General features: G+C 35.1%; 1 protein-coding gene across 2 annotated transcripts in view; it reads right to left on the reverse strand.

Moving 5' to 3' along the window:
* Positions 1 to 18,994, reverse strand: part of Stag1 (stromal antigen 1) — a 421,107-nt gene that overhangs the window by 325,340 nt on the left and 76,773 nt on the right. For both annotated transcript variants that reach the window (XM_029567624.1, XM_008841643.3), the window contains exons 2-3: positions 11,403 to 11,498; positions 2,006 to 2,108 (exon numbers count right to left, since the gene is read on the reverse strand). In XM_029567624.1, the coding sequence (XP_029423484.1) occupies positions 2,006 to 2,108; positions 11,403 to 11,431 (132 nt within the window). In that variant the 5' untranslated portion in view covers positions 11,432 to 11,498. The remainder of the gene's footprint in view (positions 1 to 2,005; positions 2,109 to 11,402; positions 11,499 to 18,994) is intronic.

Here is an 18,994-nt window from a genome sequence, read left to right on the forward strand (position 1 = left end):
TTTAAATAAAGGTCAAAGATACATGAAAGTGTAAAGGTAACTGGAAGCAAGTGTATACTCAAATGAAGAAGTCTTTTCCCATGTTTTGTTTTAAGACTGGCTAAAGAAAACAAACAGCTACATCTAAAAAGTCATGTTGAGTAACTCACTATGAAAGATCTACCTACCCACCTAAACACACAATAACTGGTTAAACATCACTAACATGAATTCTAACAGATAAAGATTCAATTTTTATTATAAATCTATCCAACATACCGTACTTCAAAAATTTATGCCCGCTATGAATCGATTGTGAACTGTAAAAATATTTGAGGATGTTAGTATTATCTTAGATAGTATGATGATACTGAGGGAACAGGTGCCCTTACTTGTTTTGCTTTTCCAATGTAATAATTTTATACTTTCCATTTTCATTTATTATTTCTAGCTGATCACTTGGTTCCCAAACCTAGTAATAAAAATCCTTATTTTTTCTTATTTCCCTATCTTGGACCTAGCAATCGAATAAAAATTAAAACTCACTTTACTTATATTGCCCACTAGTAGGTCATAAGGCCCTTATCTTACTACAAGAGGGGTCTTGATCCATACAATGGAGAGGAATGACATATAAAACAAGGACAAAAATGTTAAAGCATATATATAGGCCTTGCTGAGTTTTCCCACCCAGTCTATACATATGTATACATATGCAATGAACTTTACAGAAAACCCAAAAAGGACAGGGTTCTTCAGACAGATTCTGGATAGCTGTACATGGTCCATTTCCTGGAAGATAGCATAAATTAATTGGCAATGAAGGTCTTTGATCCTTACCCTACACCTTGCCATATGTATCTCTTTAGCTGTAACATTTATAAAAAGACTGTTATGGATGTTTCCCTAACTTCTGTGAGTCATTCAACTAAATTATCAAACACAAAGGTTGGAGAATCCTAATTTATAATTTGTCAAAATCACAGGAAAAACAAACTAGGGGAACATGTGAATGGTATGACGGGTATAGTCCACATTGGAGACTGAGTGCTCAACCTCTGACATCTGACATTAGAAGTAAAGTTGTTTACAGAACACTGAGCTAGTACCTGCTCCTACAAAGTGATTGCTTATTTGTTGGTGGGAAGAAAACCTAACATCTTTTAACAAAAAAGAAGCTTTCTATGTTGACTGTTCTGTTTAAGAGCAAAGGATAGTCGATTCCATTACAAAGACACATACTAAAATACTTACAGATAGAATAATGCCTAGGGTGACTTTAAAAATATACTAAGAAGAAAAGAAGGGGAGAAAGGTGGAAAGATGAAACAAGACTGGCCAGATCGATAATTTTTGAAGCTGCATAATGAATATATGGGAAGGTTTATTCTACAATTATGTCTCTGATAAAAGAAAGTCAAGATTATTCGCAAGAATTTTCATAAACTAGAAAAGCCTTGCTATCATAGCAAACCAGATCATAGTTAAATGAAGAAAACTATAAACTATAAGCCTTAACACGGATACACTGTTACTATCTCTGAAAGCTTATGTGCACCTAAGTGGTAACTGAAGGTCTTAGATTATGCAGACACCCCTCGAAGTAAGATTATCTTGCATTCTTCTAAACTTTTGCATCATGAATCAATGAGACTATATGCTGACAGTGGCCCGAAGCTTGAAAATACTACCAAAATGCACACTTAGAAACTGAAAAAAAAATTGAGTTGTGGGTGAAAAGAAAGATGTCCTAACTAACTATACTTTCATTCAACATTTCCTCTGTACCTTCACCTGGATCACCAAGTATGGATGGAAAAAAAGATACTATAAAATTTCCTTTTTCTGATCAATGATAAGCCAAAGTTAAGTTCCCAAGAATCTCTAATCTGCTACCAAAACAAAAGTAATTAGTTTTAACTAGTATTATATAAAAAATATCAACAGTTCTAACACTAGAATTGACAACTCACACACGCCTATTTAAGGGAAAGCATTAGAAATTAAAGACAATCATAATACATACTGGAGGCCGGCCAGGACGACCCCTTTTTCTTTTTCCTTTGACCTCTGTTTCTTCGAGTTCACTGCCAGCATCAGAATGTGCAGTAGTTTCATTAGTTGAATCCCTAGAAAATGTCAGATTATTTTAGTAAACAAATTAATACAATGCAATTCTGTTTTTCTACTTCCCTTACCTAGAACCCTGACAAGATGTTATTAATACCTCTATTTTCAGAAAAACTCCTCAGAAAAACAAAATGAGAGAGAAAGAGAGAGAGGGAGAGAGAATGAATATAGAGGTACACCATACCTAATGTCACATAACACTAAATGAAATTTATCCTTCAAATAAAAAGGCATAAACTACTATGGAAACAGCAGCTGTTCTACAAAACAGAAACATAAAAATATGACTGAAAGACTAATTCAAGATAAAACAGTCTTAAGAGGAAATTTACAAAAATCATGGAAGTCAGGGGTATGCTAGTAAATGTTTAACAACACAAAAAAATGTACCATACAAATGCTGACATGAAGGAGCCATAGTACACGATTGAGGAATAATAATAAATAGAATCTTCATTATAGATTCTGTATAGTCAACAGATTCTTACAAAATGATCTTATTTTTGCCAAGCTCTTTTATCTTAACATGTAAGTTGTGATTAATAAAAAGGAGTTATAGTACTGTTATTATTTGTGTTCTTTAAGTGCAATGAAATATATATCCGTTGCAATTTTACTTGGCAGTGAATGCTATGAGTAACTTCTTTGCTGAATCAGATTAATAGCTCTCAATCCTGGAAGAATATTCCCAATTTCAGAAGCTATTAAAGCTGATCATCTGGTGCACCTTTAACTTTAATCTGCATTAGTAACAATTTACCATTTTAAGAGTAAAAATAAAATAAATCATGATTTGCAGCATTTGCTGTTTTCAGAGTGCAAATACTGTCAGCAGAAGCAATTTCAAACTACAAAATGCCATCACTGAACTTAGAGTTGGAAAGTGATAAACAGTAGCTCACCATTAAATTACATTGCAAAAAAAACAGGAAAAAGGAATACCAATTTATACCACACATATGCAACAGGTATAAATAACTTTAAATACCAGTGATATATAAACTAATTATGAAATAATAAATTATAAATACCATTACTGTTAAAAATGATTTGTTTCAATTTTTTCTTCTTCTCATGTATATGTATGTGTGGAGAGAGACAGTGAGAGAAAGAGAGAACTCAGATAGTCTTGCTTTTGGGATAAATGCTTTAACCTCTTAGTCATCACTTGAGTCCAATTTACTTCATTTTAATTTTACATAATTTAACTTTCTATAATGTTTGTATTATACTAAAATGGCTTACAAAATTCCTGAATACTCTCGGCTCTAATTCTGACAAATCAACACAACACTGAATTCTACCTCAACAACACTTTTAAGGCCCTGCATAAAACTGAAAATAAGTAACAGGAAGGCTACCAAGTAGCAAAGCAAATTACAAGAGTGCTTCACTAGCACTCTTCTTAATCATGTTCCCTCTTTAAGGTATTGATCCCTTAAAGTTAAATTCTTAGTGTTTTTCCCCCAGAGATGCATCCCTTTGGAGATCCTCTATGCAATTTGCAATTTCTATGTAAATGACTCCAAAGTTTTAACAGTACACTTGACCACATTCCAGACCTTTAATTCAAAATGATCTAACTTGCATGAGTGAAATACTTCTTTGAAAACTACCTCAAATTCACCAAATATCTAAGTAAAATTAGGTCAAATGCTGACTTGCTTCTGGGTCTATATTCACGGAAATACCATTAATTCATTTTTAAAGTTATTGTATGTTTAAAATTAATGTAAAATTTAATATCATCAGCATCCTGTTATTCAAATTAATAAAACTACATCATTCTCATGCCTCTTGCTAACCTGAGTACTCCTAAGTAATCTTTCTTGGCATAATAATGTCTCTCATTTATTCCATCACTACCATGATTATCATGTCCTTAAAAAAAAAACAAACAAAAAAACAAACAAAAAAAACCCACAACTCCTTGTTCTACCATCCTCCCCCATGCAAACCATATTACTCATTTCTATGCCCAAGCAATCCATAGACTACTGTTAATAATGTTCTCACATCATGTTACTACAAATAATATTGTGAATAATAATCAGGGATCATCAAACATTTCCTTAAAGGACTATACAGTATTTTAGAACTATAGGTCTTAAAGTCTACTACTAGACTCTGATGTCACTAGGTAAAGGCAGTCATAGAATATGAATCCATCTGTCGGTCTGTCTGTCTGTCTGTTGGAGCATGGATAGGTTCAAACAACAAATATACCTTTAAAAAATCTGAAATACTAGCAGTTGTTTGTCCATCCTTGATCTAGTCATTTTTATTTGTTCTAAAGGATAAAAAAAATAAATCATACTGCTTTTGCTCCTCATTACATGCCAGACTACTCTCATGCAATCTATGACATACTACTTAATTTATAATATAATTAAACATGCACAAAAAGAAACAAACATACTACTTTCTGAGTTTTATAAATAAGACCTGATAAACTTGCCCATAGTCACAGATCTAGTAAGTGGCAAAATTCAATTACATCGCAAACTAAACTTCACTTCTCTTTTTTCCATGTCAGGATACTGAAATGTAAATTATGTTTTATATTTATCTTACATAGACAAAAGTGACTTAAGCATTTGACATTATAGAAATCTCTGGGGGATTACAGAAGAAATCCTCTTCCATCATACAGTAAATAAATCATTAGGGAAATCAACTTAGCTTGAACCATACAATTTACTGGCAAAAGGAATCAGGTAAGTATTATTTGTTTAATAATTCTGTCAACCGTAGCCAGCTTAAAAGGCGAGAACTATTGCTAACAAAAAGCTAATACACTTCCACTTGTATGTATATATGTTTATTTATTAGCATGAACAGTAATTTTTATATCAAAAAGTAGAAAAGATTTAAGAAGAGAGAAAAGGCTGTACTTTACCTCACTTTAACTCCTAAGTCTCAATCTTCAGAATATTAGCATTAACAGCTTGATTAATATCCTACTGTAGGGGCTGGAAAGATGGCTCAGCATTTAAGAGCACTTGCTATTCTTGCACAGGACCTGGGTTCAGTTCCCAGCACCCACATGTCAGCTCACAACCACCTGCAACTCCAGTTTCAAGGGATCTGAAACCTTCTTCTGGACTCCACAGGCAACAAGAAGGCACATGATACACATACATGGAGACAAAACTCTCATACACATTAAAAATATAAATAAGGCCGGGCGTGGTGGCGCATACCTTTAATCCCAGCACTTGGGAGGCAGAGGCAGGCAGATCTCTGTGAGTTCAAGGCCAGCCTGGTCTACATAGTGAGTTCCAGGATAGCTGGGGCTACAGGGAGACCCTGTCTCAAAAAGACTCCCCCCCCAAAAAAAATTAAATAAATAAATAAATACATAAATCTTAACTGGGCTCAGTGGCACATGGCTTTAAAGGCACATGACTTTAACTGCAACATTCCAGAGACAAAAGCAGGTGGGTCTTTGTGAATTTGAGGGCCAGATCTACAAAGTGAGTTCCAGCTCACAGGGCTACATAGTGAAACCCTATCTCAAAATAGATAAGTAAATCAATCAATAAAATAAGAAATCATTAAAAAATAAAATCCATACTACAAATATTTAACCACATGTGTGTGTGTGTGTGTGTGTGTGTGTGTGTGTGTTTGTGTGTGTACACGTTAATTTAAAAGTTGTTTAAGTAGATGGATATAGTCCAAACTAATGCATGGGCTTTTCAGAATGTCAATGACTACTTAAAAGTAACTAAACATTTTCACTATTACAAAAGGGTTTAAAATGACTATCCACACAGGTAAGTCACAATACACATTACAAATATCTCTCTAAGACATTTGACAAGTATCTCTCTAGGACAGACAGGGAAGAAATGCTGGCTTAGTGACCGACAAATTGAAATTTTGACCAGCTGCTCTTCTAAATCTCTACAAACAGGTAACTACTGGACATGAGCTAGAAGTATGTAAAATTTGACTACATTTTCTAAAATCTTCATCTCCACCATTCAAGATATCATCTTTGGCCTAGCTGCTGCAAATTCCTCCTCCTAGTACATCTTTCTAGTGCTGGTCCTTCCACTCACATTGCACTCACAGCTATTTTTTAATTATGTATATCTCATTAAGTCTCTCCCCACCCCAAAACCTCAATTGCTTCCCACTGCTGGGGGAAAAGGAGATATAATTAACATGGCTTGCAGGTCCCAGTATTATTATTCCTCTTTACTCACAAGCCTAATTTCATGTGACTCTCAATTTCCAATCTTGAAGATAATATTTAAATGGCAGGGGATGGGGGAGTGCTGGCTTTACTTCAGTGTCTCAAACAGACCATGTGTCCTCCTATCTTAAGGTCTTTACAAACCTTATTTTCTCACTCTAGAACTAATACAGGACTTCCTTCCCCCATACTCAACTCCCATTTCAAGCCTTGGTTGAACTGTTTTCCTGTTAGAAAAGTGATTAAATAAAGATATGAGAGGGCTGGGGGGTGTTGCTCGATGATAGAATGCTTATCTAGCATGTGTGAGAAGGCCCCAAGTTCAGTACTCAATACTGCCCCCACAAGGAACGTATTAAAATTTTCCAAAATATCGCCAACTTTTCCTTTGTGCCATTTCTGACAGCTTAAAACTATGTTATTTGTGATTATTTGATTAAAATCTACAAGCCTGATAACAAGGAATGAGTCTGTTCTACATGCCATCTCTACTTAGAAGGGAGAACACAGGGGCTGAAGAGATGGCTCAGCAGTTAAGAGCACTGGTTGCTCTTGCAGAGGACTGGGTTCAATTCCTAGCACCCACACGGTGGCTAACAACCATCTGCAACTCCAGTTCCAGGGAAATCATGCCTTCTTCTGACCTCTGTGGGCACTGAAAGACAGGGGTGCACTCACACACATGTAGGCAATACACTCATATACATTAAAAAAATAGTAATAATTTTTTTTAAAGGTAGAACACTTAAACCAGGCATGGTGGTGCACACCTTTAATCCCAGCACTTGGGGGGCAGAGGCAGGCAGATCTCTGTGAGTTCAAGGCCACCTTGTAAGGCCATATAGTAAGTTCCAAGACAGCTGGGGCTACAGGGAGACCCTGTCTCAAAAAGACCAAAAAAAAAAAAAAAAGACCAAAAAATAAAAATTTAAAAAACAAAAAATGTAGGACACTTAGAATACAAACGTATAGTAACTGATATTTTGGCAACACTTAATAGTAAACAACACTAAAGGTAGACAAATCTCCTACCAATTACAGTATCCAAGTAAGCAAAATAGTAAAGTTAATCTACAGAACTGTCTTTCTGTCTTCCCTGTTCCCTTAAGTATTCAAACTCTAGTACTACTTAAAAAAAAAAAAAGGTTAAGCTTAAATTTAAAAAACAAAAACAAATTGGCTTCTTAACAGAGGAAATTTATTGTTGGCTTCTTATAACCAGATTTTCAGTAATGACCAAAAGCCAAAAAATACAGAACAGAAAGATTTGAAATACTCCTGGTTTGTGAGAAAACGAGCACAGATAAAGGTGTTGCCAAAGAGGCTGTGGTTAAGGTTGGTAGTACTATTTAACAAAAAGCAAGGTGTTCATTCAAACAACAGAAAACATGCCTTACAAGCATCTCAGCAATAACTCACCCATCATACCCTCACAGACTTGAGAAGAGAACCCAGGGAGACTTTCCTCTGAGAAGAAAACTTTAGCGCTCACTGCTCAAGCAAAGTTCCTTTGCTTGCAGAGGTCCACCTAGGGAATTGTTTCACTATGATTCATTACCTGTGTTTAGCCATCACTTAGAGGTTGATCCAACAAGGGCAAAAGCACACCTTGTACTGGTGGCAGCAGACATTGGCATTATTCACATAATTCTGAGTTTGCTGGTATGTAAAATGTATGAGATAGAAGTTGTGAAGGCTTCCACTGAGATTTAAAAAGAAAGCCAGATAGGTAAGACAGTGCATGCCAGGTTCAGAATCCTTGTAAGTAATTACTGGCAAGATGATGAGGGAAGCTGTGAGGGTGAAGCTGAAGCTATAATGGAAGCATGAGAAAGTAGGCATGCCAGGAATGTAGAATGCTTAGAAAAGGAAGCTACAAGCCCAGAAAAATCAGTACAAGCTCTTTAAAGCACAAATCACACTACTATGCACTCAGAATTACAGGCATAAAACCATAGGATTTAATGTCTTTACTGCTGGATTTTGGTCCTGCTTTGGTCTAATTCCTCTTTTTCTTTTCCTATTTGCCCCTGGGGGAACAGGAATTTTCCTTGTGCAACATATCTTGAAAGTACATAAATTTTATTTTATTTTTATTTTCGTATTTTTACAAGGGCTTACAACTGACCATGACTTGGATCTCATAGGAGTCTTTGGATCTAGGCTAGAGCAATGCTGGAACAGAAAGCCTCTGCAGACTATCGAAACAACACTACACGTATTTTGCATTATGATGGCCATGAGTTTTTTGAACCAGAGGAAGAATTCTGTGATTTGGATTAATCATCCTCCAAAACCCTATGTGTTAAAGGCTTGTTATGGCTGGTAACACCTTTAAGAGATGGTAAAACCTTTAAGAGAGGGAGGAGGGGTCTGGTCACTAGAGGGGGATTTGGGGACTACAGCCCCTTTCCCATTCTCTGTTTCCCACCACTATAACAGGTTGCTATGATATACAGCCTCACCACAGTCCTAAAGCAACAATGTCAACTGATTATGAGCCAGAACCTCTGAAATTGAAGTTCAAAAAACCAAAAACCTCTCTCCTAAATTGACTGGTTCAGGTATGTTGTCACAGAAATGTATGGTTAGCACAACAGGGGATTTAACAAAACAGATAAATGAATTAGACAAAACAATACATCAAACATAAGCACAAAATCCCAGACAGCTGTATATACTCATTAAGGCTTACCTGCGAAATCTCCAGCTGAAAAATCTAACCAGATCTCACTTATTAGCTTTCACATTACTATTATAGTAGCAAAAAAAAAAAAAAAAAAAAAAAAAAAACGTTGTCACTCATTCTGGTCAAGAGAATAAGAATCTCTGGCTTAGATGAAGACCGAACTTTGCAGTTTTACGAAGTCAATCATCTAGTCACACCACCACCCGCTAGGAAGGTGGATGCACCTTATGTCATGCTAAAGAGATTACCTAGTACATTAATGAGATGGTAAGCTTTTCCAGTCCAGAATCCCCACCGCTTTCAGTAGTGCTTATGGACCAGGCCATAGAAATGTAGCTCTCCAGAAATCTGCTTATTTTTCTAAAATTTTCCAAAAAGCATAATCTCTCAATTTCTTCTCTGTAGCTCCTTTCTACGCGTATTTTCTCTAATGCTGCCCCAACATTTTGGGCTTCTTTACTATTTCTCTGAAGCTCCCTTCCTATTCCCACCAAGCAGCTACTAATCTATCACATGTCTGGCCTCCAAGCTGGCTCTAAACAAGCATGGTTTTATGTTTTTTTTTCCTTCTCCCCTCCCCTCCATTTTCCTGCTCAAGGCAGCTACTGACATTCACATCTTACCTGCCCTGAGGATTTTTCCTTAAATTCTAATAAAATTATCCTAAAGCTTCCCTTTGAGTACATTTTTAAATTCTTTTACAAATGCGACTAAGAACCTTGAAAGGGGATTCATTTTGCCCTGTATCATTACCACTCTGTAGCACCCAGAGACATACTACAAATTTGCAATCTTACAAAAAAATTCCAATTACAAATATCTGATATTAAATATTAACACTATAATCTCCTTAAATACAAATACAATTTAAATTAACTTGTTTCAAATTCTATCAATTATTAATGTGAGAGCTTATACCCAACAAGTGTGCTATAAGCAGACCATACAAAAATAAGACAGAGGGGCTGGAGAGATAGATCAGTGGTTAACAGCACTAGCTGCTCTTGCAGAAGACCTGGGTTCAATTCCCAGCACCCATATGGTGGATAACAACCATCCATAACTCCAGTTCTAGGGAATCCGACACTCTTTTCTGACCTCCACGGGCATTCCACAACATGAGTGCACTAACATACAGGCAGGCAATACATTCATACACATAAAATAAAAATAATACATAATGTAAAACAAAAATAAGACAGAAAAGTATGTGGTTTAGAAGGAGGGTCTAAAATAATAAAAAGGGAACATTATGCAAAGTCTGATGGAAGAAAAAAATATTGAATTTAAGAGCATAGGAGGACACCTATCCTATTGGAGGAGTTCTGCCAGAGATATACCTCAATTAAATCCTAAATAGATAGTGAGCCTCACTGGTAACAGCCAAGAGTATGTAAGTACAAGGCAAACAAAGAAAAGACTATACAGGGACTTCTACACTCAAGATTATGTCCTTGGTAAGGAGTAAACAACAGTGAAGCAAGGACATAGAAAATACTTACACTGTATCTTTTCTATTTCAGAGTCTTTAGAAAGAAAAGTATAATTATCTGCCTAATGGGTCAAGTAACATGGAAAGGCAAGCAGAGGCTATTTTCTGGAAAAGAGATTGGCAACTGAACTATAATAAAAGAATAAACTGATAATCCTTTTATTATGACTAAATTATCACTATCACATAGGAGCAAAGTATATGGATCCTTAATATACAACTCAATGCAAAGGATAAAAGGAATGTTATTTTATTACTGTGACATTTGCCAGAAATTCTATGATCCCAAATTCCAAGTATGTCCTACAAATTCAAAGAATCTAATGATAAAATACATGCACATAAGCACATGAAAACTCTCTCTCCCCCCCCCTCACAAAATGGTATTTTCTTAGAGTCTTCTAGAAACCAGTATGCCTCAATAATCACCATCTTAATCTAGAAGAAAGAATCTTAATAAAAGAGCTGAGGTAGAGAAGGAAATGTACAGAAAAGGTACAATATAAACAAAGATTGACTAAAATTTTTCTGACAGAGTACCTTCTTCTTTCTAGATTATACAGCGACTATCCCAAATGAACATAAACACAGAACACAAAGGAACCATAAACACTATGTAGGAAATAAGTACAGCTCTGATCCAATTTATTTACAAAAATAGCATGCGAGATTAGATTTATAATTGGCTGGGTCCTGGTATCAGAGGATTAATACCTGTATTGTGCAGTATTACAGAACATGCTGACATTACAATGGCAAGGACCATGGATGGACAGAAAATTACATACTCTAATACTTAGTTTCCAAATATACTGTCTCAGTATCAGTGGACATATGTGATGTGTCTCAAAAAGCACTACAAAACTGTAGTCATTTTTCTTTAAAACAAAGAAAATTTTAATACTTACTGCAACACTGGTAACTCTGAAGTAATCATTGCTGAAGAGGTTATTCCACAGAGGTTCTATATAATTCAAACTTTCTACACAACCTCAAAGGTGATCCTGTTAATTAAAAGAGCATGAAAATCATTTTTAAATAAACATACCAGAATACATCAATCCAAATTATCTGTGATCACACTATTTGATATTTACCCAAACTATAAAAAATTTATGTTCACAAAGAAACTTACACAAGGATGTTCACAATACCTTTATTTATAATAAAGCAAGCAAGAAGTTCTTCAATGGTAAATGAATAAACAAGCTGTAGTATCCAGGTATTATTTGGTATGAAAAATAAATGAATCATCAAGTCATAAAATAATGTGAAGAAACTTTAAGAAACTTTTAAACTTAAACGGCTAAGTGAAAGAAGCCATCAGGAAAGGCTGGATATTGCATGAATCCAACTACATGACATTCTAGAAAAAGTGAAACTATGGTGATCAGTGATTGTCAGAAGTTAGGGGTGCAGAAGGGATGATCAGGCAGAGCATGTAGGATTATTAACACAACGATACTACTCAAAGCATTAGGTAATGGTAGATACAAGTCACTGTAGATTCTTCAATATCCATGACATATAACATCAACATAATATAGACTTTGTATGGTAATGGCAAGAATCAATACAAAACATTCAAGAGTGTGTAGAAATGAACCACTTTGAGGTGACATGTTATATTGGAGAAAGTTGAGCATATGTAAGAATGAAGTGTGTACTTTCTCCACACATTCACTGTGAACCTAAATTCGCTCTGAAAAGTAAAGTCTGATATTTTTTTAAAATTCAAAGGAAAGGGGACAACAGTGTATAGGCCAAGTGACAGAATCAATTAGATTAATATGACTAGAAATGAAGTACCCAGGAGGCCAAAGAAATAGTTTAACAGATAAAAGAGAACTTTCAAAAAAATAATAGTGAAGTATGTGTAAGTACAGAAAATTCCCAAGCAAAATATTCTAAAGTAGAAAGCTTGCTTTAAAACCTAGTTAAAGGGATATTCAAAAGTAAACTAAACATATAGTACATGTCAAATGGGAGAGGGCTGATAAGGATTACAACAGACTTGATAGAAACTATGTAATCTTGAAGACAATAACATCTTTAAAAAGCTAAAAGAAAATAAATCAAGCCTGAGTTTACTGAGTAACAATGCTACCTCTTTCAAAAATAGAAGAGTAACGCCTGGCGTGGTGGCGCACACCTTTAATCCCAGCACTTGGGAGGCAAGGCAGAGGCAGGCAGATCTCTGTGAGTACAAGGCCAGCCTGGTCTACATAGTGAGTTCCAGGACAGTTGGGGCTACAGGGAGACCCTGTCTCAAAAAAAAGGCCAAAAAAAAAAAAAAAAAAAAAAGATTAACAACATGTAAAGTGATAGAATAGGAAATACCAACCATCAGCTCCTTCAACAAAGTAATTCTTAGGTTGGGAAAATGAATGCCCCTCCCATCAACTTCTATAGAAATAATGAATCTAATAAAAACTTAAAATGAACAGTGCCTAACAAAAAACCTGCAAAATTTACTAAGAAAACACAAAGCATTTTTAGCTTACCTGCCTACCATCCCTGATCCCCCAACTTGAAAGTCAACTGAACAGTAGAATCATTTCTTGGTGTAGTTGCAGGTGCAAGGAAAAAAACAACATAAACTTTTTTCTCAAAAGTGGTAGTTGTATATTTTGAAGAGCTTCCCAGATGGTATCTGTTGAAAATATATACGATATAGCTACAAGGGGCAAGAGGGAGCCTATGACCCAGCTTCTTAAATTATGGATACTAATCCCATCTGAGAGTCAAACCAATGAATACAGAGGTAAAAAATTAGGCAACAGTAAAACCATTTTGAACATGCAGTTAACAAAAATTAGTTCAAAATCAAACATTTATGGGGCTGGAGAGATGGCTCAGCTGTTAAGAATATTAGCTGCTCTTGCAGAACACCTGGGTTTGATTCTGAGGACCCACATGGAGGCTAGCAACCGTTTGTAACTCCAGTTCAAGAGGAATCCAGTCCCCTCTTCTGACTTCCACGGGCATTGCACAACACAGGTACACCTACATACGCTCCAGCAATACAATCATACACATAAAATAAAAATAATAAATAAAAAAATCAAACATTAAAAAATCTGAGGTGTTTTTGGCAGCACTTTACAATGTTGTATTGTATGAGTTTCATTGCAGCCTTGGGTCTGTACATAACACTTTACACTGTGCATGATGCCAAAGAACACTGAAATACTTGGCTCAGATTCCAGACTACTGCTGTTGTGGGCTGCACTATTTATACTATACATATGATGTTTTCTACTTTTATAGGAACATAATGGTACATTTACAAAAAACAAATATATAATCTTTTCTACCATCATTCCTAAGCATATAAGAATCAAATTAGTCTATCTTCAGATTTGACTGTTATGTTAGATTTTGAAAATTGCTTTTTGAGCTTAATTTTTTAAAGCATAAATGAATTTTGGCTTTGAATTAGAGCAGAATTTCCAATATCATGTGAAATGGAGCTTAACAAACTTCTACAATTTTTTAATATGTATTTCAATGAGGTGGTATTCTCAAGCATTGATAACTCTAAAAGCAAAAAAAAAAAAATCTCTAAGACTGGTATTATCAAATATTCAGCCTAAGACTTAAGTCATAATGTAAAAATATTCATCTCAATAGAATGCAAACTTGATACTCTCTTAAACTATAAATTATATATCAAAGATTTTAAATTAAAAAACTTGATTATCACTAAATGTTTGATTTGTATGACTATATTACATACAAATTTTCTCAAGCAAAAAGTAATTACAACTAGAAAAAGTTCAAGAAGCCCTGATCTATGAGATAAGTTGTAGATAACCAAAGAAGCTTGGAAATAAAGACTGAATATAAAAACTCAAGGTTAAGATCTACATACGTATGTATGCCTAGAGCTGGGTACCTGCTCAGAGATCTGAGAGAAGCATAGACTTGCATTTTAGATGGCTGCTGGAATTTATGCTAACAAAAGGTGAAGAATAAGGGAAACCTGAAAGTGGCTGTCTACTGAAGGAATACTTTGGATAAAAACCAATTTAGAAACAAGAATAGACTTTATCCCCTATTTTGACTTTAGTTCTTTAAGGAAACATTTCATATTACTGGCTAGATGACCAAGATTACCATGTGACCACATACAATAAGACAATCTTTGTTTAAAAAAAAAATAGTTTAAGAAAAAAACAACACCACCAACAAATAAACATGGGTATAAAGGTGCACACCTTTAATCCCACCACTTACAAGGCAGAGGCAGGTGGACCTCTATGAGAGCAAGAGCAGCCTGGTCTACAGAGCAAGTAGTACACCAGCTGTAGCTACAGGAAGACCCTGTCTCAAAAAACAAACAGGGCTGGAAGAAATGGCTCAGTGGTTAAGAGCACTGGCTGCTCCTGCAGAGAACCCAGGTTTGATTCCCAGCATCCACATGTTGGCTAACAACCGTCCATACTCCCGTTCTAGGGGAATCTGATGCCCTCTTCCGACCTCAGCAGGCACTGAATTCAATGACTTACATACGTGCAGGCAATACATTCATACACATAAAAAAAATTTAAAAAAAAAAACAAAAAAACAACTACAGACCTCAAAAGAAAATATCAAACTAAAAAAGAAGCAGAGGTGATTGACAGAATTAAAATATAATATTACTGAAAATGTTCAGTTTTGAGCAAAGCCTATCACAAAACAGGAAAAAAAATGGGTGTTTCATTTACATGGGGAAAAAAGGCAACTATTATTGATTTATAAGACAAATATTTCCAAAAAGTACAAAGAAAAAAGTAAAAAGGATACTTGAAGACAATGAGAGAAAAATCCCAAATATCATTAAAAGCTGAGGAGATGGTTCAGAGGGCAAGGTACTTGCTAGCAAACCTGATGACCTGAGTTTAATTCCCTGGAAACACTAGATAGAGAGAATCATTTAAGTTGCCCTCTGATCTCCACATATGTGTGCATGAATGTATGTAAACATACACAAAATAAATAAATTTCAAAATTAAGTATAAATAATCTAAATATCCAAAAATGTCACAATTTAGGATAAACCCATAGAGCCACTCAGACATAGAATCAAACTGACAAAAGTCAGGGAGAATCTTGACAGAAATAACAAGAAAAAAGTCTTAATAAAAACAAATGTGCAACAAGGATAACAGTCCATTTGCCATCACAAATCAGAAAGTCAGGGTAAGTGAGATGGCTCAGCAGGTAATGGTGCTTGCTGACAACTTGAGTTGCAAGGTGAGGAAAACCAACTTCCCCAAGCTGTGCTAAAAGTGCTAAAAGACAAATCACTAGAAATAACTCTATGTCAGGTATCTGATTCAAGTGCATCAAAATTATTTCTCAATAGATAAACTAAGCTATTCTTAGAAAAACACGTTCTATGGGATTGTCACTAGACTTCCCATAAAGAGAAAAATAACAAAAGCACTTAATACAGAAATGAGACCACACAGGCAATAAGATGAAGTCATAAAGAACAGTGATAAAAGTAAAAACACAGGTAAACATTAAAGCAAGAATTTCTGTTTTGGCTGTGGGTTATTTGTTCATGCTGGATAATGATACATGCCTATAATCCCAACACCTGGGAGGTCAAGTCAGCAGAACTGTAGAGTTTGAGGCCAGCCTAAACTACTTGCAAGGTGAGATCTTCTCTCAAAGAAGCTGAAATTAGCCTATAAAAACAAAATTTTTTAATTTTTGGTTTGTAACTTCTTTTTGGTGAAAATCTTCAAGGGATCAAGGGATAATGTTTTTTTGTTTTTGGACCTTGATAATTAAGCCACAATATTTGGTTTAAAACTAAATGGAATTAGTTTTTGTTACTCAAATTAGAAATCTATTTTAGTTAATATTTTAAAGACACAGGTGGGCTAGAGAGATGGCTCAGCCAGCAGGAACACTGGCTGCTCCTGCAGAAGACCTGTGTTCAAAGCCCAACACCCACATGGCAGCTAACAACCATCTGTAACTCAAGTTCCAGGAGATCCAACTCCCTCTTCTGATCCCTGTGGGCACTGCACAACATGAATGCACTTACATACATGCAGGCAATACACACAAAAAATTAAATTTAAAAAAAAATTAAAGACACAGGAAGCCATATAAAATTCATCAACTTTTACCTGAGAAAGCAGTAGTTAATGAATGCAAAGAGGTTAAAGAGGTAGAGTGTTAAAATAATGATTTAGCTCACTTAATGTGGATAATTTAATTTCCTCAAGGGGAGATAATTTTCTTATTGATTAAAAGTGAGAAATAACAGTTAATGCAGTAATTCTAAGACCTTTGTATTATGTGTTACATGGTGGATGTTACTTTTAACAAAATGTCTTCGTTTTCTTGTCAATAAAATAATGGCAATGATGTAAAAAAACAAAAACAAAACTCCCTGTGATCAAGGCTTTTTTCTTCTTTTTGTTTTGTGTGATAATCTCTATGATTAGAGCTTACTAAACATCTGAGGGAAAAAAAAAAATGTGTTGGAGCCTGGTGTAGGAGATACGCCTTTAATCCCAGCACTTAGGAGGAACCAGCAGGCAGAGCTCTGAGACTGGAGCCAGTTTGTTCTATATGGTAAGATGTATGTGTGTTACTCATGAGAGAAATGTAAATGAAAACCACAATGAGATAACAACTCACTCCCGATAAAAAAAAAAAAGTTACCAAACAAGACAAAAGATACTAAGGACTGGCAAAGCTATGGAGAAGGGAAAGAATGTAGTGGGGCAGTAAATTAGTATAGTCATTACAGAAAACATTACAAAGAAAACACATACTGGAATAAAAACCAAATTGTCATATAATCAAGTCATCCCACTACTGAGTATAGATCCAAAAAAATGAAATTAGCGTGTCAAAGACAGAGCTGTACTCATAATTAAGGTACGTGTCTATAAATAGATAAGTCAATAAAGAAAATGTGGTAGTATACACATGAATATCCATAAATAGGTAAGTCAATAAGGAAAATGTGATACTATGCACAGTAGGGCAAATATAGTTAACAGTACTGCACATTTCAAATAGACAGAAGGATTTTGAATGCTCTCACCACAAGGAATGACAAATGCTTCATTATGCTTGGGTGAAAGAAGAATACACTTTGAAATAAACAAACAAACAAAAAAAGTGTTAAGAGATGCTTGCCAAGTAACTGTGACTCACTAAATTAATGTCTCTCAAAGCTGAAGTAGGGGTTTGCACAGGGGTTAAGGGCTAAGATAAAATAAGATACATCAAAATGGAGAGGAGAAAATTTTGGAAAATCTTCCACAAGTGACCTAATATATATATAATCCTACAATTCAGGGTAATGTCCTTGGACTAAACAAAAACGAAAGCAACAGGACAACATGTCTAATAAATATTTTTTAATGCTTTCAATACTAATCTCTGAAAACAAGTCTCCATGATAGCTTATAAGTTTCTTAACCAAACTGTTGCCTTCACATCATCTAACCTAAGAAGCTATGAATATGTTAGCTGCCATTTTTCCTTCACATGTAGCTCTCTCCTAATGTCACCTTCTTTGACTTCATCACTGAAACTATGGCACCAAATACCTATCTTCTTGGCTACATAACTGATCCTTCCCATTACTCTGCTCTTAGGAACTTCAACACTGACTACTTCTCTAACAAAACCATCTCTATCTTCTTTTTGTGCACGTACACATACTACTTCATCCCACAAACACTACTACTACTGGGAATAACTAGGAAAGCTCTAACTAGGCTGGAGAGATGGTTCAGGAGTCAAGAGCACAGGCTGCTCTTACAAGAAAAAAAGCCTTCATAAAAACAAATGTGCAACAAGGATAACGGTTCAAATTCTAGCACCCACATGGCAGCTGACAACCATTTGAAACTCCAGTTTCACAGGACTGAAGTCATTTTCTGACCTCCATGAGCACTGAATGACACGAATACACTTACAAACATGCAGGCATAACACTCATATACACAAATTAAAAACAAATTAAAAAAATGAAAAGCTCTAATCATCTTGAAACCTAGGCTACATTAAGTCTAACACAAGGTTTCATACCACTGTGTACATACCACTCTGTAACACTTTACCCCATATATTTATGTTTATAGATACATATATTTTTATATTATAAACATGTCACAAATTTCATTTAATTACTAATTTTAATCATTTTACTGTTCATTTTTAAGTAATGGTCTTACTTTTAGGGTAGTTTAAGGTTTATAATAATTTGCACATAGTTTTAGGGATTTATTTGAATTTCTAGCTCTTTAGGAAATCTTAAGCACTTTGAGGAGAACTATGTTTCTATTCCTAAAAATTAAAGAATTAGTACCTGACACCTAGAAAAGGGGATTAACAATTAGCAAACATAAAATTAGATGACATAGCCTGGAATGTAATTCAGTGGTGGAACACCTGCCTTTTGTAAACAAGATTTGGGGCTGATCCCAGGAAAACACACACACACACACACACACACACACACACACACACACAC

This window comes from Nannospalax galili, unplaced genomic scaffold, assembly GCF_000622305.1.
Source record: "Nannospalax galili isolate Female #2095 unplaced genomic scaffold, S.galili_v1.0 scaffold861, whole genome shotgun sequence".
NCBI classification, from domain to species: domain Eukaryota; kingdom Metazoa; phylum Chordata; class Mammalia; order Rodentia; family Spalacidae; genus Nannospalax; species Nannospalax galili.